Source organism: Ipomoea nil, unplaced genomic scaffold, assembly GCF_001879475.1.
Source record: "Ipomoea nil cultivar Tokyo-kokei standard unplaced genomic scaffold, Asagao_1.1 scaffold2921, whole genome shotgun sequence".
In the NCBI taxonomy this organism is placed as follows: domain Eukaryota; kingdom Viridiplantae; phylum Streptophyta; class Magnoliopsida; order Solanales; family Convolvulaceae; genus Ipomoea; species Ipomoea nil.
The window spans coordinates 400,136-420,721 of record NW_017619349.1 but is presented as its reverse complement, the minus strand read 5'-3'; the positions used below and the strand labels follow the sequence as shown (position 1 = coordinate 420,721).

At 30.8% G+C, this 20,586-nt stretch overlaps 2 protein-coding genes across 5 annotated transcripts; both read right to left on the bottom strand.

Annotated features, from left to right (window-relative positions):
- Window positions 1–157: 157 nt before the first annotated feature.
- Window positions 158–2,696, bottom strand: LOC109160942 (WAT1-related protein At3g28050-like). Its single transcript, XM_019309201.1, has 7 exons — window positions 2,366–2,696; window positions 2,227–2,289; window positions 1,967–2,080; window positions 1,442–1,676; window positions 1,171–1,329; window positions 670–821; window positions 158–510 (listed from the first exon to the last, which is right to left on the bottom strand). The coding sequence occupies exons 1-7, from the start codon at window positions 2,551–2,553 to the stop codon at window positions 351–353; spliced, it is 1,071 nt and encodes a 356-aa protein (XP_019164746.1). The 5' UTR covers window positions 2,554–2,696; the 3' UTR covers window positions 158–350.
- Window positions 2,697–3,268: 572 nt separating this feature from the next.
- LOC109160943 (WAT1-related protein At3g28050-like) lies at window positions 3,269–17,579 on the bottom strand. 4 transcript variants are annotated; one of them, XM_019309202.1, is made up of 8 exons: window positions 17,353–17,579; window positions 17,191–17,253; window positions 16,950–17,063; window positions 13,883–14,021; window positions 5,993–6,070; window positions 4,564–4,722; window positions 3,757–3,905; window positions 3,269–3,490 (listed from the first exon to the last, which is right to left on the bottom strand). In XM_019309202.1, the coding sequence occupies exons 1-8, from the start codon at window positions 17,538–17,540 to the stop codon at window positions 3,343–3,345; spliced, it is 1,038 nt and encodes a 345-aa protein (XP_019164747.1). In that variant the 5' UTR covers window positions 17,541–17,579; the 3' UTR covers window positions 3,269–3,342. The 4 variants fall into 4 exon arrangements, with proteins under 4 accessions (XP_019164747.1, XP_019164750.1, XP_019164748.1 ...); XM_019309205.1 differs by having other exon boundaries at window positions 16,950–17,050; window positions 17,181–17,253; window positions 17,353–17,573; XM_019309203.1 differs by lacking the exons at window positions 3,757–3,905; window positions 4,564–4,722; window positions 5,993–6,070 and adding exons at window positions 12,916–13,064; window positions 13,513–13,671 and having other exon boundaries at window positions 13,805–14,021.
- Window positions 17,580–20,586: the final 3,007 nt, after the last annotated feature.

The following is a 20,586-nucleotide window of genomic DNA, read 5'->3' as shown; positions in this document are numbered from 1 at the left end:
TAAAGAGTTTATATTCTCAAAATGGCAAAAACTCCTATGAAACCGTCACATGGGTTTTCACCCGTGAGACAGGTTGAATTACTTATAAGTATTACACTTTCTCTTATAATTAACTCTTAAACCCATAAATACTACATTTTGATTTAAAAGCATTGCATTGAAGTAATTTACGAGTCGTATATTAGTCCTCCAAGATATCTGTGTTGCATTTAGAGTACAACAATGAAGCACATATAATAATGCTTTTACCTCCAAGTTCTATACACATTTTTGGTGGAGCAAAAAATGCAATAAACCATGCATATTCAAATAAAAGCATACCAATTTTACAAGGTCCAGTGACTTCGGCACTAAATTCCCGTCTCCCCACCTTTATTTTCCAAGAGAGGAGCCTTTTCACCGCTGGACTTGATGTTTATCACCAAACTGTCATTAGTCACCTTCATTTCTTTTGCTTTTCCCCATATCACACAGTAAAATCCAATAACAATTATAACTGAGCCCACCAAACTGCAAAAAAAATCTAATGATTAGTAAATAAGCAGAAAACATTCTTGCACACAGGCATTTGAGTGTAAAGGGAAAACCAATTTCCCGAGTTCGATCAGCAGGAATGTTAATGTCAATTTGTATGGAGCAGAAAGTTTATACAAAGGAGATCACAAACACCTTCCGACATAGAAAATATCCCCTAAGAAGACGATGCCCAATGCAGCAGCGATCACAATCCCTAACGGATGGAAAAGAGCAACAAAAACAGGTCCCTTCCTGTGTACGCACCAGACCATTACACTGACTTGGAACGCAGAGCCAAAAACCGCCTAAAAAGCAGAATTAAGAAGGGAAACATACATTGGAAAGTTTAGTTGAGGTACTCTCTGTTGAGCATATAGCCATTAATGTGCAATCCAACTATCAGCTTAGGTTTTTAGTTGAGATGGAGCACATGCTTTAATTTGGTATCAGAGCCAGACCAAAGGTCATGGTTCGAATAGGGCATATAGTCATTAATGTGCAATCCAACTATCAGCTTAGGCTGCTTTAATTCTCTCGATGATGAAGACACTTACACACAAGATTTAAATTTTCTAACGAAATTGCCCAATTTTGACCGAATTGCTTCAAGAGGGTAACCTGAAATAAGTGTAATAGAGGAAGCAAATAACTGACCGAGTATAGAACAGCAAGCCACCTCATATCAGGCGTTAGCATCCATGCATTTAAGTCCCTGCCCACAATAAGAGAGATGACTGCAGATAGAATGGCCGTAAAGAAGAAGTAAAAGAAGACCACAATAAGCTCTGCTGGGAAATTCTTAAGGATGGATGCCTGTCGAGAAAAACATTGGGAAAGTGACCATACACAAATGAGAGTTATATTGCTGCAATTCGCACTAGTTTCCGCATTTCCAGAACGTTCCAACTTTCAAGAAGTAGAATACCTGTACAACTAGAAATGCCGAAGACACCAGACAGTCAACTAACAGGAACGCTGCTCCAAGAATCCAGTCTACTTGTGGTAAACGAAGATGGTGAAAGTTGGCTCTTGAAGAGGCAGAGTTTGTGAAAATCTCCGGCCCCTTACAGAGAGTAGCAATGAATGCTCCAACAATTGACACAATAGTCCCAATACATTTTGCCATGGTGCTTGAGCTAGCAAGATCCAGTTTTTCCATTCTAAAACCACCACAATTTTTGAAAGAAAACATCAGATTGTTGGGCTGTTCTAATTATTCAGAGTAATAAATAACTAACAGGTTTAGCCATGTTGAGCATATAACCATTAATGTGCAATCCAACTATCAGCTTAAGCTTTTAGTTGAGATGGAGCACATGCTTCAATTAGCCAAAGTATTACTAGAGCTATAAACATATAAAGGGCTGTTGTTAGCCAAAGGATTACTAGAGCTATAAACAAGTTGATATCCAAAAGTAACAAGATCAAGAGCTAGAAGAGGAGTAAAAACCTGAAAATGATGGCAAGAAGAAAAGTAAAACCTGGAATGAGGTTGAGCATTGCGGAGGCAAAAGATGATGAAGTATAGTTGATTCCAGTATACCCAGTAAGCTGTGCTGAGCATCTACAGAACAAAAAGTGGAATAGCAATATAAAGATTAGATTTTTACAACAATTGATTGTAAAGAAAGTAAGAAACACACAATTTTTACCAGATTTCCAGTACAAGAGCAAAAAGTTAATGAACCATGGCAGAATTACATAACATACCCAAGAATTCCCAGCAAGAAAAACCAGCAGATGAGAGAGAAGGTGAGTGGAGGACGAGTTGACCTACGCACAATTAGGAAAAGCATAAATAAGGTGGAAAAAGTTACAATTTATAGACATAAATGGAAGTACGATATACCTTTGGATGAAGAAAGCGGGGAGGAGAAGAAGAGCCGCAAGAGCATTGGAGTAGAAGACGAAGGTGAAATTGGTCATTCCACTAGACATGGCTGCTTTGCCTACGATCATCAACCCCACTTGAGCAAACTGGGCTAAAACCATACCCAGATAAGGCAAAGCTCCCTCCACCTTAGCCGCCATAGCCATATCAAATTTTAGGCATTTCACTGGAATCTCTTACGTATATATAAGTGGTGGAAGATTGATTTAGTACAGTATCATTCTGGGAACTTTGAGTCAAACGTCGAAAAGTTGAATCTGATGTTATAACATGGTCCAGATACTGAGAATATATGTTCGCCGGCATCCGAATTAAAAATTCAAAACATAATTTTAAATGAATTTAATTTTAATTTTAGTTCTCAATTATAATAATATTTTTAGTTTAGTTCTCCACTAATATTTTGATTCTATTTTATTATTCTAAAAGGCTGAACCCTAACCCTAAGGGCCCGACAGAGACTAGACCGGTGCTCACTGCGCACAAGGAGCCCCCCTCACTTTGAGAGGTTGCTCCCACACTGCTGCTGGTGAGACTCAATCCATGGTCATTATTCCAAAGTTTCACCTCTATGACCAGTTGAGCTACCCATGCGGGCTTTGATTCTATTTTATCTTTCTCTCAAAAGTTGAATCCCCAATCCTAAAGGTCCACATACTCCGACCGGATAGAGTATTTGAAAGGATGTAAATCACCATAACTCAATAAGAAAATTGATGGCCAGGACGATGCCAAGCTTTATTATTATTATTTTAAAAACCAATTTGGTTGTAATTTAAAGAGTTTTTTTTTTTTTATATATATATACATTAATTTTATTTGTAAAAAAGATAAATTTATATTAAAAAAAACGATATAAAGAAAAAAAAAATAGAAATGTATTAAATATATGTAGCAACATATATACACTTCACCCATGATATAACTATTGTTAATTAGTTTTGTGTATGAACTTGCAACAATGGGGCATTGTGGCATGAAGATGCAGAGTTTCCCAACGTTTCCACTTTAGTAATATTTTCTTTAGATTTTCCCCACATGACAGCGTAGAATCCAACCACAATTATCACTCCTCCAATAATACTGCAATCAAATTCCAAATATGTTATTTGCAATTTAAATTTAACAACTATTCAATCCAATTTCCTAATTCATTTTAATAATCTATTAGAAAATATTATTTGAATTAAATTTGTTTAGTATTACTGACTCTGTTACAATGTATTATTGGGAGGTCACATGTCGAACCCCAGCAGATACATTGTAATAAAATCAGTAGTACTAAAAAAAAAATAAAAAAAAATAACGTAATGAGTATTGTACCATATATTTGGATATTAATTAAATACCTTCCAAGATAGAGAGTATCACTAAGCCAAATAACTCCAAGCACAGCAGCAATAACAATGGCCATAGGCTTGAACATAGACACAAAGAGAGGCCCTTCCTTCCCTATGCACCATGATATCAAATACAAACGAAATGCAAGAGTGCACCCCTGCATGTATATATGTATATATATATCCAACAAATTAAATTTAATTTCCTAATTGGTATAATGTTTTCCATTGGATTTTAAGATAGCATGTACTTAACATTATATATTCAAACTTGATACATTTAAAATGGTGATACTATATACTATCACGCATGTTATTGTCTTATTGATGATGTTGTCAAAAAGTTTTATTAGGATTTATTATAAATACATTAACATCTTCCATCACTTTAATGTATTCAATCAATTTTAATATTTAATATGTTAGCCTCATAAAAGAATTGTAATAATTAATAAATGTTAGGCGGAGGTCGGTGAACGGCCAAATCTAAAATCAAGTAGCTAATGTGTTTGTTGGACGGAGGTCTGAAGGGTGAAGTCCAGCATCTTGTCTCTCCAAAATTTGGTGGTATAAGGAAATTAAATAAAATTGCGTCTTCACTACCAGGTATATTTTGTTATGATGGTAAATCTTAGTCTTAAGTGGTATAAAAGTCGGTGTAGTTAAGGTTAGTAAGTGTTAGGGAAGGTAGTGGTCAAGTCTAGTACCAACTAGAGGAATTGTTGGACAGAGAACGAAAGGACGCTTGATCCTAATTAAACATGAATTAATTGAGAAAGAAGTTTAATTATGTAATATTGAGAGGTTGAATCTTACCGAATAGAAAACGGCGAATAATGTAATGTCAGGATGTATCTTCCAGACACTCCAATCTCTCACTGTTACCAATGAGACTAGTGCAGATTGGATAGTCAGAAACAAGAAGTAAAAGCATAGCATCATCGTCTTTGCTGGATATACCTTCAGAATGGCAGCCTGATACCACACTAATTACCATCAGAAAATTAACTTATTGAACACAATGACCCCCAGGTTGAATTGTAGGCACATCTATTAAGTGTGACAGTTGGTCTGAAAATTTAAAATTGGTCCATACTCAAAATCAAGATTCGAACCCTTGACATTTGGTTAAGGATGTGATCAAATTACTTACTGAATTGTGGATGGATTTGAGTTAATACTAATTTGAATTATAAAATCGTTACTTAGGATAAATATTGAATTAAAAATAAACTGCTACTTATAATAGATATTGTAATATTTATATGGAGTTAATTTCAAATTTAGTATTAGACTATCATTTTTGTCATTTAACATCCTAGACTATTATTTTTTGGACACTTTTAGTCCTTTTCATGACTTTTCCTATTTTTAGTAAGGGCATTTTTGTATTTTCATATTTTTCTTTTGTTATTCTTCCAATTTCAATAGGTTTAATAGGTTTAGAACTTTAGGTAACCTCTCATTTTTTTGGACCATATTTTTCAACCGGTTTTTAGTAATGTCCTAAACCAAATAAATCGGTTAAAACTGAAAAAATAACAAAAAAAAATATGAAGAGACAAAAATGCCCTTATTAAAAATAGAAAAAGTCATGAGAACGAAGGACTAAATGTGCCCAAACAAAATAGTCTGGGATGTTAACTGACAAAAACGATAGTCTGAGACTAAATTTGGAATTGCTACCAAAGACAAGAGACTTCTGGTGGAATTAACTCTATTTATATGTGAAATTGTGATAATATTTTAGGAAAAAATTGATTGTTACTAATTATAAATATTGTAATACTTATAATTGAAATTGTGATACTTACAAATTATACCTCCATTGAGCATTTCACCTAGTTGTCTACCACCCGACTCGTCTCACGGGCAAGGATTTGTGAGAAGGTCTCACACAAGATTTGCCAATAGAGAAAATGTTAGGATCAAGCGCTCACCACTTACGCCAAAAGCTATAGGTAGTAGCAAATGCGCAACTTTATTTCCTTATACCACCACACATTTTCGAGACGCGGTGCTGGACATGGCCTTTACCGGCTTTCGCCAAAAAACCCCCAACCACCAATTAAGTGCTAGACTTGGCCTTTACCAACCTCCGTCTAACAACTCCCAGCCACCAAGTGCTAGACTTGACCTTTACAGCCTCCGCTTAACTATTCTCCCTCTATTCTCCCTCCCAGCACCAACTAGAAAAGTAGCATAAAATTTAAAATGAAGCAAAGTCATGTTTTGAAGTCCAGACCTGAGAAATGTACCAGATTGCAATGGATAAGGCTGAGATGGCTAGCAAGAATGCTCCAAGAATCCAATTTTGCTGCGTTCTTAAAATCTATCAAATTTATTCAATTACGTATTTATCTTTTTGACACCAAAAAATACAAATTAAAAGTGTCTTATAAAATATAATAAATTTGTCCCTCCTACTATTAGTAAGTATAACAATACTATTTATCGAAGAAACTTGTCTTTCTAGTACTCCGTAATATTTTGCATTTTGAATATTATTGTTGTAGACTAGAGAGTTTTTTTTTAGTTTTTTTTTTGGGTCAGACTACGAGGTATCCTGAGCAAGCCCTAACTGTATGAGACATTTTAAGCCCGTATCATACTCAGATTAATCCTCGTTCGCACTGGGCCGGCCCAATTAAGGGGCAACGTGCTGGCCAGATTGGTTTATACTAGAGTTTTTTAACATATGATTTATTTATTACACTTGTTTAATGTTTGTATATAGCAAGAATATATTAGATATTAAAAAAAAATTAAACGAATCAAACATCTTAATTAATTTTTTAAGTAATTTAATTCTTATTTTTTAAGGTAACACCAAACGCATTAATTAATTTTTCTTATAAAGTTATTTCCATCAAATATATTTTTTGAAAATACTTTTTCAGAAATTTAATTGATGGGAACGAAAGTAAAGTAAGGTAGATGTAAAATAATTTTAGAGTTAATACCCAGAATAGTCCCTCGACTATGTCGTAATTACCAATTTGGTCCTCGACTATCATTCTTACCCAATTAAGTCCTCAACTATACAATTTTTACCCAATTTAGTCCTTTGTCAATTTGACTGTTTGTTGACTGTCAAAAGTGGAAATAAAGTTGTAATTTTACAAGTTTTCTCCTTCCTCCTCATTTAGCAGCGCCAAACCATGTAGCAATAAGCTCGGGTTGGGTTCTAAACCTGTCAGTATCGAAGTAGTGGTTATGCATCGGATAGCCCATGAATTTGATTTCCAACGATTTTTTGACGATCGAAATCTGATCGGAGTGTATTGCTGCATGGTTTGGCGCTGCTAAATGGAGAGGAAGGAAAAATCTTGTAAAATTATAATTTTATCCCGAGTTTTGACAGTCAACAAACAGTCAAATTAATACAGAGGACTAAATTGGGTAAGAATTATATAGTTGAGGACTAAATTGGGTAAGAATTGTATAGTTGAGGACTTAATTGAGTAAAAGTTACATAGTTGAGGACTTAATTGGGTAAGAATGGTAGTTGAGGACCAAATTGGTAATTATGGCATAGTCAAGGGACCATTTTGGGTATTAACTCATAATTTTATTATTGTCATAAAAGACATTTTCTTTAATAATATGACCATTCATTTGTACTTTGTAGGGTTTTTTCTTTTTGAAAAGTCGCCCCAATCTTTTCGATCTTTTTGGTAGGAGCCACCGCATGACAATTATTGCCGGGCCTATACCGTCAAGTCGCAATAGTTATGACATGAACTCGGGTTCACCTTGTAAGATAAATTTGAATCGAAATACACAATTTATAAACTGAATGTTCACAATTTACATATTAAATGTTTACAATTTATATAATGAATTTTTACACTTTCAATTGTGAACATTTGGTAGGTAATTGTGTACATTCAGGCATTCAGTATGTAAATTGTGGACATTCAATGTGTAAAATTATGAACATTCAATATGTAAATTGTGAACATTCAGTATGTGAAATAATTGTGAACAATCAGTATACAAATTATGTATTTTCAAACCTGGGGCCACATAATAACTTTCCCAATAAGTCGATAATTGAAGGGCCCCACATTCCTACCTAACAAAGTACTTAGAAATATGTAAATCACGGTAATTCACTCCCATTTTACACATAATCCCTACACTATGACTGTCAATAATCGAACCTTAATTACTTCTCCCAAATATTATCTACTGAATCAGTGAGGGCAAATTATGCCCTGGACCCGTGTCCACACTGAATTGTGGACACGGGCCCAAAACGACGTCGTTTTTTAAAAAAAAAACGCGTCATTTAGTAATAATAAAAAAAAAAAAATTCGCGCGCGTTTTGCTGTTAACAGCATTAACGGTGTTATTTTTTTTTTTTTTGGATTATGAATGTACAGTTATGCCGTTATGAAATGTACAGTTATGCCGTTATGAATGTACAGTTATACGATTATGAAATTATGAACACAGAGCTCTAACATTATGAACTTACAATTATGAACATATATACTGATAAAATTATGACCATTGAGCTTTAAAATTGTGAATATAGAGCTTCGAAGATTATGAATGTACAGTTATGGAGTTATGAATGTACAGTTATAGAGTTATGAATCTACAGTTATGAGATTATGAATCTACAGTTATGGAATTATGAATGTACATTTATTGATCGAATTATGAACAAAGAGCTCTAACATTATGAACTTACAATTATGAACATATAGTGATAAAATTATGAACATAGAGCTCTAAAATTGTGAACATAGAGCTTCGAAAATTATGAATGTACAATTATGGAGTTATGAATGTACAGTTATGGAGTTATGAATGTACAGTTATGGAGTTATGAATGTACAGTTATTAACATATAGTAATAAAATTATGAACATATACTCCTATAACGAAGCGGTCTGAAATTTAAAAAAAAAAAAAAAAAAAAAAAAAAAAAAAGATAACAGTGCCTAACGGCACTGTTACCCGTGTCCAGCAAGCATGCTGGACACGGATCCAACGCATAACGATTGATCAGTGAGCTAAGCCCGTGTGGACTTCCCTCCTCTGTATCTGCCAACCCCAATTTCTTGTATCTAAATTGGTTACATTTCCATTTAAATTTTAAAAAAAATGTGATTATAAATTATAATTAATCAACTAAAAGTGAACTTTTATATAAAATATAAAAACAAGAAGAGAACCTTAGTATAAGAGCAAGCACGAACGTAAAGCCTGGAATGAGGTTCTGCATCGCCGTAGCTAGTGTTGGGGAGCCGTAGTTTGTACCCGCATATTCACAAATCTGCACAACGCACCTGAAATAATACTAATAATTGTAATTATATTTATAAATATATTAATTATAGTTATAGTTATATATTATATATATAATTATATTAATATAACAACACCTATATAATTCTTTGTACATACTAATACTAACCCAACTAAAGCGAGCAGGAAGATTTTGCAGAGCACAGCAAAAGTCACCGGACAGTTGTTTGACCTACCAAAATTAATTTACAAAATTTCGCAAATAAATTTTAGGAAAAAAGAGAAAGTAAAAACCAGTTCTTTAATCATAGCCGCGAAATAAAAATAAAAAATAAAAAATAGAACTTTTAATGAAACTGATGTATAATGTTTAGAGTAAATTTGGTGGGTGAAATTACATAATATATATATATATATATATATATATATATATATATATATATATACCTGGAGAAGATGAAAGCAAAAGGGAGAGAGATGAGGGTGGATAGCAATCGTTATGCGTTGGACCCGTGTCCAGCATGCTTGCTGGACACGGGTAACAGTGCCTAACGGCACTGTTATCTCCTTTTTCTTTTTTCTTTTTTCTTTTTTTTTTTTTTTTTTTTTTAAATTTCAGACCGCTTCATTGTAAGAGTATATGTTCATAATTTTATTACTATATGTTAATAACTATACATTCATAACTCCATAACTGTACGTTCATAACTCTATAACTGTACATTCATAACTCCATAACTGTACATTCATAACTCCATAACTGTACATTCATAACTCCATAATTGTACATTCATAATTTTCGAAGCTCTATGTTCACAATTTTAGAGCTCTATGTTCATAATTTTATCACTATATGTTCATAATTGTAAGTTCATAATGTTAGAGCTCTTTGTTCATAATTTGATCAATAACTGTACATTCATAATTCCATACTGTATATTCATAATCTCATAACTGTAGATTCATAACTCCATAACTGTAGATTCATAACTCTATAACTGTACATTCATAACTCCATAACTGTACATTCATAATCTTCGAAGCTCTATATTCACAATTTTAAAGCTCCATGGTCATAATTTTATCACTATATATGTTCATAATTGTAAGTTCATAATATTAGAACTCTGTGTTCATAATTTCATAATTGCATAACTGTATATTCATAACGGCATAACTGTACATTCATAACGGCATAACTGTACATTCATAATCCAAAAAAAAAATAACACCGTTAACGGCAAAACGCGTGTAATTTTTTTTTTTAATGACGCGTTTTTTTTTAAAAAACGACGTCGTTTTGGGCCCGTGTCCACATGGGTCCAGGGCATAATTTGCCGGTGGATAGAATATTGGTATAGAGAGCAAGGATAAAGAAGTTGAGGCCTTTTGACATTCCCATTTTGCTTACTATCAAATTGGTCACCTGTGTTAATACTGCAATCACCATTACCACAAAGGGCCATGCTTTCTCCACGAACCTGTTCATCATCATCTCTCTCTCTATCTCTCTTTTTGGTGTATTTATTTATGTATGTAATAAGAGTGGAAGTGAGAGAGCTAAGGGTACACACCCTTATCCTTTGAGATGGTGGCATGGTGCTTTCAAATCGGTTTTGGCTAAGAATATATGTATGTCAGTGTGTTGTATCTTGTATGTACTGCGTAGGTGAACAATATAAGTCCCAATATACATATACTAACTAGTATTTTTTTATGCGCGATGCGCAAAAATAAGTGCGCAATATTACTACTTTATAGTAAAATTCTAAATTTATTTAGATTTTGGCCTGATTTGGTAAATGATTGTTAGCTGTTAGCTGATTGAGTTAATTAGAGATTTAGAGGGTATAACTAGTTAATAACATTAGATGATTGTAGAAATGTGTATGTTTGGTAAATTAACTGTTAGGTGATAGGTGTTTAGTATAATATCCTTTCTTAAAAAGCAAATCGAAAAAGTTGTTTTGAACAGCTTTTTAAATTTTAGCATTTTAGAGTTACAAAAAACTAATTAACCAAACATTTATATAAATTTTTTAACTAAATAAAAAAGTTAATAGTGGTTAAATAAACCAAAATTGACCTATAAGCTAACTATTTTACCGAACATGACCTTTAGATATTTAAATTATTGTAAATAATAATAATAATAATAATAATAATAATAATAATGTAAAATATTTTAATAAATTTGATATTTATATTTTAAGAAATGGCTAACATATAATTTCAATTTATAATAATAATAATAATAATAATAATAATAATAATAATAATAATAATAATAATAATAATAATTATTATTATTATTATTATTATTATTATTATTATTATTATTATTATTATTATTATTATTATTATTATTATTATTACTATTATTATTATTGTTGTTGTTGTTGTTGTTGTTGTAGATTTGAAGAAGATAAGAAAATATATGGTGGACAAATGTGCATGGTAATAATAATATAATAGTAGAAAATATAGCGGAAGTTATAATGATGGAGGTATGTTTGTTCAAAATATTGTATAGTACAACTTTTATAGCATAGTGTTAAAAAAATGTAACGGAAAAACGGACATAAATGAAGGGTATAACCTTATTTCACATTTATTATGTTTTTAGATTAGATATATGTTTAGGTTCAAATGCAATCATATTCTCCTGTGCAGTCGTGAGGATATATTAGAATCATAAGATGAGATCAAATCAAACAGATGAGAAAAATGTGGCAATTTTTCATTTTTTGAACCAATGTCGACGGTGCAATGTGAACTTTGATCCATGGTATAAGAATTACATTAAATATGCAAAGTTCAAATGAGAAAATCCTAATACCCCAAAAAAAACATTGAATAGAGTGCATATTATTTGTATTATTATTATCATTATTATTTTAAAATACCAATTTGATTGTAATTTAAAAGATCTCAATTAGAATTTTTAAATATTTTTATACATTAATTTTATTTGTAATAAGATAAATTTATTTTGAAAAAAAAATATAAGTATTGCTAGTTTTGTGTATGGACTTGCAACAATGGGGCATTCGGGGTTGAAGATGCAGAGTTTCCCAGCGTTTCCACTTCAGAAATATTTTCTTTAAATTTTCCCCACGTGACAGCGTAGAATCCAACCACAATTATCACTCCTCCAATAATACTGCAATCAAATTCCAATTATGTTATTTGCAATATAATTTAACTTAAACAACTATTTAATCTACTGCATTGTCACGGGAGGCGTTATTGGCTCTTTGTGTTTCAGTAGGTTGAGAAAGTATATATATGAACAGATACTACATTGTAATAGAGCTAGTATAATTCAAAAAAAAATAAAAAATCTACAGCATTGTAACATAGTCAATAGTACTCAAACAACTATTCAATCTTATTTTCTAATTAATTTTTATATTCTATTAGAAGATATTTATTTTAATTAATTTATTTTTTATACAAATGCTATGGTTTGTGACAAATGACACAACTTTTTCTTAATAATAGTTTTAGTCATTATCTTTTTGTAGTTGCAATATATCCTTAGTTTAAAAAAAAAATTACATTTTAGTCTTTAGGGCAACAAAACCATTAAACTACATTAGGGTTAATATTATTGTACCTGAGTTTTTTTTTTAGTAATATAAATTAGTGTAAAAAATTTAACTAAAATAGAAAATTCAATTTTTGTTGTTGTATAGGAATTAATATAAAATATAATATTATAGAAATTAAGATTAAAAAGCGTAATGGCCAAGTAGCTTGTAGCTCTATAGCATTTCATTGGCAGTCCCAATTTGGAGGTCACAGATTCGAATCACAATGGTTACTTTGTAATCAAGTCAATAATATTAAAAAAAAAAAATCGTAATGAATATTGTACCATATATTTGGGTATTAATTAAATACCTTCCAAGATAGAGAGTATCACTAAACCAAATAACTCCAACCACAGCAGCAACAACAATGGCCAAAGGCTTGAACATAGACACAAAGAGAGGCCCTTCCTTCTCAATGCACCATGATATCAAATACACACGAAATGCAGTACTGCACCCCTGCATGTATAGATGTATATATCCAACAAATATTTATTATAAATACATTAACCTCTTCCACCACTTAAATGTATTCAATCAATTTAAATATATAATATGTTAGCCTCACAGAAGAAATTGTAATAATAAATGTTGGAAGAAGGTCTGAAGGGTAAAGTCCAGTACCTTATCTCTTCAAAATGTGATGGTATAAGAAAATAAAATTGTGTATTCCCTAAGTTATAACTTTTTGCATGGTGGTAAGTGCTTGATCTTAAGTGGTATCAGAGCCAGCTCACGACTCACAAGTACAATTAGGGCTGGTAAGTGTTAGGGGAGGTAATGGTTCAGTCCAGTACCAACTAGAGCTAGAAATTGTTGGACAGAGAACGAAAGGGCGCTTGATTATCTTAATTATACAGGATTGAAAAAGAATTTAATTATGTAATATTGAGAGCTTGGACCTTACGGTATAGAAAACGGCGAATAATGTAATGTCAGGGTTTATCTTCCAGGCAGTCCAATCTCTCACTGTTACCAATGAGACTAGTGCAGATTGGATAGTCGAAAACAAGAAGATAAAGCATAGTATCATCATCTTTGCTGGATATACCTTCAGAATGGCAGCCTGCAGATATATACCACATTAATTATTACAATCAGAAAAATAAATTATTCTAATAATCCTGCTGGATTTACACCATATATATATTATGAAATTTAAAATGAAGCAATTAAGCGTTTTGAAGTCCAGATCAGACCTGAGAAATGTACCAGATTGCATTGGATAAGGCTGTGATGACTAGCAAGAATGCTCCAAGAATCCAATCTTGCTTTGAGGATAAGAAGAGGAGGGTTGGTTTATTGAGAATTGGTGGCCCATTGTAGAAAGTTAACACAAAAGCCCCTGCAATGGAAACCAATGTTCCAATGGTCTTGGCATGGCTGCTTAAACTTCTCCAATTCACAGTTTCCATTCTAGGAATATACCACACATAAGTTCCAATGGTCAATTATATACGGGAATCATGCTCCCGCACCCACTTGATCACCCCTTTTAGGGCAAATGCTTCTATTTTTTAATAAGACTAGCTCTTTGGGAGACATTAATTATTTGAGAGTTTATAACTTAGATTTTAAGTTATCAATAGGTTATAAGTTATGTTTGGTGAAAAAATTACAAGTCTACAAGCTAAGTTTGAAATAAAATGTCGAATTAATGCTTATGGATGGTATACTGGGTTTGGGCTATATGGACATGTCCAAGAAAGGGATCGTTATGCTGTGCATCCGTATGCACCATGCATGGTGCATACGGATGCAAAACCGACGTCGTTTTATTAAAAACGCGCATCCCACTTAAAAAAAAATTCAGTTTCGATTCCCCTCAACAGCATTATGTTGTTCATTCATTCTGGAATTTTAGTTCATAGATTCTGGAATTTTAGTTCATAGATTCTGAATTTTTAGTTCATTGATTCTGAATTTTTAGTTCGTTCATTGATTCTGGATTTTTAGTTCATTGATTCTGGAATTTTAGTTCATTGATTATGGATATTTAGACGTGAATCGAAACTAATTTTTTTTTTCATTCATGCTGGATATTTAGTTCATTCATTATGGATATTTAGTTCATTCATTATGGATTTTTAGTTCATTCATTCTGTATTTTTAGTTCATAGATTCTGGATTTTTAGTTCATCAATTCTGGATTTTTAGTTCATTGATTCTGGATATATAGTTCAAATTATGCACAATATAATATTGTTGCTGGGAATCGAAACTGATTTTTTTTTTTTTTTTTTTAAAGTGAGACGCACATTTTTAATAAAACGACGTCGTTTTTGCATTCGTATGCACCATCGGATGCACAACATAATTTGCCGGTCTTAAAGGCTCAGTCCGTCGGATAGTGAGTTTTGGCCTGCTCATCCTTACCAACATGAATTGACAATTCTAGTTACTGCTCACTCTACAACATTTCATTAAAAAAAAAAGTAGTTGGTAGATGAAAAAACATAGAATTAATGTATGTAGTACGTAGGACTAGGAGACAAGTTATATCTTGTCTTGTCACTTCACTTAAATTATTTTGTTTGTTTTTATTTTATTTTTAATTATATTATATATTATACTAGTAATTCACCCGCACGATGTTTGGGGAAAAATTATGTTATTATAAATATAAATAAAAAAATAGAAAAAATAAAAATATTTTAAATTGTTTACTATAATAATATTTTTGAGCTTCCATTGGTCAAGTATTTATTATTTTTATAGAATACAAAATTACAATTAAAATTAAAATTAAAATTTTGTATGGTTAATATAATCTCTAATTATATATGTACATATTCAAATAAACTTATAGAGAGAATTTACATAATTACATTGATTTATTCTTAATTGTATTTCATATATATTATAATTTTCACAATACGAATAATAACTAAGATAATTACATTTAGAAAGCAAGTTTCAAATTTTGTATGAGTAAATTTAAACTCTAATTGAACACATTTTTTTATATGATTATATAATATATTCTTTATGCACATGTCATTCCATAAACCTAAATGTCATTCTATAAGCACAAGACCACTTTTTGTGGAGATAATTCAAATGTATTTTTTTTCTTTTAAAAGTTCTAAGTTTAGAAATCCAGAAAAACATTAAAGACCCATACGATATATACATTTATATATATTTAAATTTTTATTTATGGCTCAAATGAATTATTATTTTTTTAATTTTGAAGTCCAATAATTGACCCACGGCCCGCAACATTTGCTTTCTTCATCCCTTCTCGCTTCTGCCATTTCTTTGAAGCATTTGAGATGGAGAAAAATTATATGTAGAGGCTTGCATTAATTGCACTGTTTCAGATATCGAATAGGCTTTCATCGAAAATTTAATTAATATTGTAATCCCAAGAAGCACCATAAATAACAAAAGCATATCAAATAGACTTTCATTGTAAAGCCAAAGATTTAATTAATATTGCATCGTTTCATATTTTCTATTAATCGAGAATCGGAATCCTTAATCATAATATCATAACATTTAATAACTCCATTAATTCAATAAATGTAATCCTTTGTTATGGGCGAGAAAAATATAGCTATTTTATTTTTCAATTTTTTTTTAAAGTAAAGGATGTTGTGGCTATTTTATATTAATAAGGATAGAGACAATAATTATAACAATAATTACTCACCAAAATAATAATTGTAACATTAATATAATTACTACCCAAACCATATAGCTTTATTATAGTTAAGATGATAAAATATGAATATAGTTTTTTTTTTTTTTTTTTTTTTTTTTTTTTTTTTTTTTTTTTTTTTTAGTAAAGAATATAGTTATATTAGAAGTTAGAATGTACTTAATTTGAAATAACTGTCTTCACTCCACTATGGTAAATTATTGTGTGGACCATGGTCCACACAGTGCTGTTGGAACATATATAACAAAAGAAGTACATTTTAAATATATTAAACATGTACTGAATGTACATTATATAAAATAATGTACTTTCAGTATTCAAATAATTTACTTTTCCCGAAAGTATATTATTTGAGTGTATAGTGAAATTAATGAATTAATTAATTAATTAATTGACCGCCCATATGTAGGGTTTTTTCCTTCTGAAAAGTCACCAAGTAGTAGTACAATCCATCTTTTTTTTTTTTGTCAATACCGTCGAGTCGTCAAAAAATTCCACAATACCATCAACGTCCTTAATTACTCCTATCCAATTTGATTACATTTTCATTTAGAGAAATTCTCAGTCATTACTTGAGAATTTAAAGAAAGTTAACCTAAATTAAATTTGTAATTAATCAATTAAAAGTGATCTTTTATGTAAGTAAACTATAAAATATAAAAATAAGAAGATGAGAGAACCTTAGTATAAGAGCAAGCACGAATGTAAAGCCTGGAATGAGGTTCATCATCGCTGTAGCTAGTGTTGGGGAGCCGTAGTTTGTACCCGCATATTCACAAATCTGCACAACGCACCTGAAATAATACTAATAATTGTAATTATATTTATAAATATATATAATTATAGTTATAGTTATATATTATATATATAATTATATTAATATAACAACACCTATAATTCTTTGTACATACTAATACTAACCCAACTAAAGCGAGCAGGAAGATTTTGCAGAGGACAGCAAAGGTCACCGGACAGTTGTTTGACCTACCAAAATTAATTTACAAAATTTTCAAAAGAAATTTTAGAAAAAAAAAAAAAAAAGAAGTAAAAACCAGTTCTTAATTACATAATATATATATATACCTGGAGAAGATGAAAGCAAAAGGGAGAGAGATGAGGGTGGATAGAAGATCGGCATAGAGAACAAGGATAAAGAAGTTGAGGCCCCTTGACATTGCCATTTTGCTTACTATCAAATTGATCACTTGTGTTAATACGACCAACACCATTACCACAACGGGCAAAGCTCTCTCCACGCACCTGCCCATCATATCTCTCTCTCTCTCTATATATATATCTATCTATGTAATAAGTGTGTGCAAGTGAGAGAGCTAAGAGTACACCCTTATTATATATCCTTTGAGATGGTGGCTTCGTCCTATCTGTTTTGGCTAAGAACATGTATGTACTATACATTTATTACGTAGATGCATAATATAAGTCCCTATATATATATATATATATATATACTTCAAAATATATCAATGCAAGATTATATAGGAGACGTCGTCTATGGATAGGTAATTGAATGTTGAGTTTGTTTATTTAAATCAGTAATTCAAAGTATATAAATGCAAGATAATATGAGAGATTGATTATTATTGTCACTAAATTAAAATAAATGCATGTTTGTAACTTTGTAATAACGTTAGTCAAAATACTTAGTTTAAAAATGATAGTCTAAATAAATATTACTTTTGGTTTAAATTTTTCTAAGTCTTCTTAATTATCTTTTGAGTAGCATTGTCATTGTACTTGTTCTCTTCTTTTTTATTGGTAGTGTGTCATGTGCAATTAGGTTACTTGGGGTAGCATAGAGGGCAACATTATGCAATGAGATTATGGTGTAGGAAGTTTTATATTTGCCTTGCCGTGTATAGTATATGATTGAGATCTTAGTTGGTCCTATGAACTCTTTATCTTGCAAGCGCCTGTTGATATTTGACCGTGGTAGTTTTTCTCTACATGTTTCATGTGTTGTGAGATGTGTGTCGTAGATTATCGTGTGGAAGTATTGAACAAAATATTAATATTTATTATATTTGTATAAATACTTGGTAAATAAATATATAACATATTTGGTATTATAAGTTTGATATTTAATTACAAAATAGTGTAAAAGGAAGACAATGTTAATGAATTTGAAGGTAATGAATCTTTGAATTGTAGAAAATAAAGATAATATAACTAATGGACAATGTAGTGAATATATTAATTAATGAATTTGAAGGTAATGAATCTTTGAATTGTAGAAAATAAAGATAATATAACTAATAAAATTATATCTCTTTTTAATTTTTTTTATAATGAATAATTATTTTTGAATAAAAACAATTCTTTAACGTATTGTAGCCCAAAGAGTGAATACCCCACCATCAGAGTTTGATCTTGTGACTTTCCCTCATTAGAGTTCGATCCTATAACCTTCCCTCAAGCATAGCCACAAAGGTGTCATCTGAACACAATGTGTTTAACTATAATTTTAAGTTAATTAAATGTATATGTATTATTTTTTTATTGTAGCTACTAAATTCTGAGCACGTTGTTTGAGAATTATATTTTTAAAACTATTATTATTATTATTATTATTATTATTGTTGTTGTTGTTGTTGTTGTTGTTGTTGTTGTTGTTATTGTTATTATTATGAAATATATGTATACCTTTAGGTCATTTTACATGTTAATCTAAATCACTAATTTTTTCAAATATCTTTTTACCAACCGTTGATATACTTCGCTGGTAAAATCCGCTAACGCTAACCGCTAGTTGTCAAACAAGGACATTATTGCGAGTTAATTTCCCACTTCAATTTGTTGTGTGTTTTGAATACTCTTTTTGTTAACAAATCCCTCAACTAGTTAATATGATTGGATTTATTAATTATATTTTTTTTTAATTTTTTCATGGTATTAATAAAATACTTGGTAAATAAATATATGAGTTTTTTCCCAAAATGGTCCCTTGACTATCGCTCATTCTCAATTTTGCATTTCGACTTTTAATTGCACCCAATGTGGTCCATTGACTTTTAAAAACTCCCCCAAATCGGTCCTCTGTTAGAAATTCCGTCTATTGAGTGTTAAAATGAAGGGCATTTTCGTCCGTTTACCTATTATATGCCTAATATACTCTGAAAAATAGTCGAGGGACCATTTTGGGAATAGTCGAGGAATCATTTTGGGAAAATATTTAGAAAATATTTTTTAAAAGTTGGCTTAACTTAACTTGCAAGGCCATTAGTTTCATTCCAAAGTTAGTACAAATCATAACTACCATTTCCAAATTCCTATCTACCAAGAAGTACATCATGCTAAAGAGAGTCTACAACTATGGCTATCAATTTTATGTGTTAAAGGACAAGTAAAATAAACCAAATGCAAAAATAATTAGCACAAAACAAGCAATTCTAAACCTAAAGCCTCATCATTTTTCAATATTACAAGTTCTTGTCATTTTGAAGTTTGTTTGTATTTTATATATGAATATTAATAAAGCCTCATCATTTTTGGTAGATAGGAATTTGGAAATGGTAGTTATGATTTGTACTAACTTTGGAATGAAACTAATGGCTATCAATTTTATGTGTTAAAGGACAAGTAAAATAAACCAAATGCAAAAATAATTAGCACAAAACAAGCAATTCTAAACCTAAAGCCTCATCATTTTTCAATATTACAAGTTCTTGTCATTTTGAAGTTTGTTTGTATTTTATATATGAATATTAATAAACTTAAATTTGAAAGTTAAACTTGTTTACCAAAGTACGAAACTTAATGTAAAACTTGATAGGGATAGAGGAAAAATTTGTATGTTTAGACAGAAGGAAAAATTGTAGAGAAAGTTTAAAATCTATTTATATTTGTAAGAAAAAAAATCTATAGAAATTCTAATATGATAGTCTTAAAAAATGAAAATAAATAAATGAATTTTTCCCAAAATGGTCCCTCGACTATTCCCAAAATGGTCCCTCAACTATTTTTCAGAGTATATTAGGCATATAATAGGTAAACGGACAAAAATGCCCTTCATTTTAACACTCAATAGACGAAATTTCTAACGGAGGACCAATTTGGGGGAGTTTTTAAAAGTCAAGGGACCACATTGGGTGCAATTAAAAGTCGAAATGCAAAATTGAGAATGAGCGATAGTCGAGGGACCATTTTGGGAAAAAACTCATAAATATATATAGCATTATTTTGTATAATAACTTTGATATTTAATTAAAAAATAGTGCACAAAAAAGATAATAGACAATGTAGTGAATATAATCAATTGATGAATTTGAATGTAAAGAATTTTTACATTGGAGAAAAATA

Bases quoted from the DNA above. Each gene is read 5' to 3' on its own strand.
- LOC109160942 (XM_019309201.1), bottom strand. From the start codon at position 2,553: ATGGCTATGGCGGCTAAGGTGGAGGGAGCTTTGCCTTATCTGGGTATG. The intron at 1,330-1,441 runs GTATTCTACTTC...TTTTCTCGACAG, and splicing joins CGGCATTTCTAGTTGTACAG to GCATCCATCCTTAAGAATTT. The intron at 822-1,170 runs GTCAGTTATTTG...TCTGCTTTTTAG, and splicing joins GGCTTGCTGTTCTATACTCG to GCGGTTTTTGGCTCTGCGTT.
- LOC109160943 (XM_019309203.1), bottom strand. From the start codon at position 17,540: ATGATGGGCAGGTGCGTGGAGAGAGCTTTGCCCGTTGTGGTAATGGTG. The intron at 17,064-17,190 runs GTTAGTATTAGT...GTATTATTTCAG, and splicing joins TTCCTGCTCGCTTTAGTTGG to GTGCGTTGTGCAGATTTGTG. The intron at 14,022-16,949 runs GTTCTCTCATCT...GTATATTCCTAG, and splicing joins GTGCTTGCTCTTATACTAAG to AATGGAAACTGTGAATTGGA.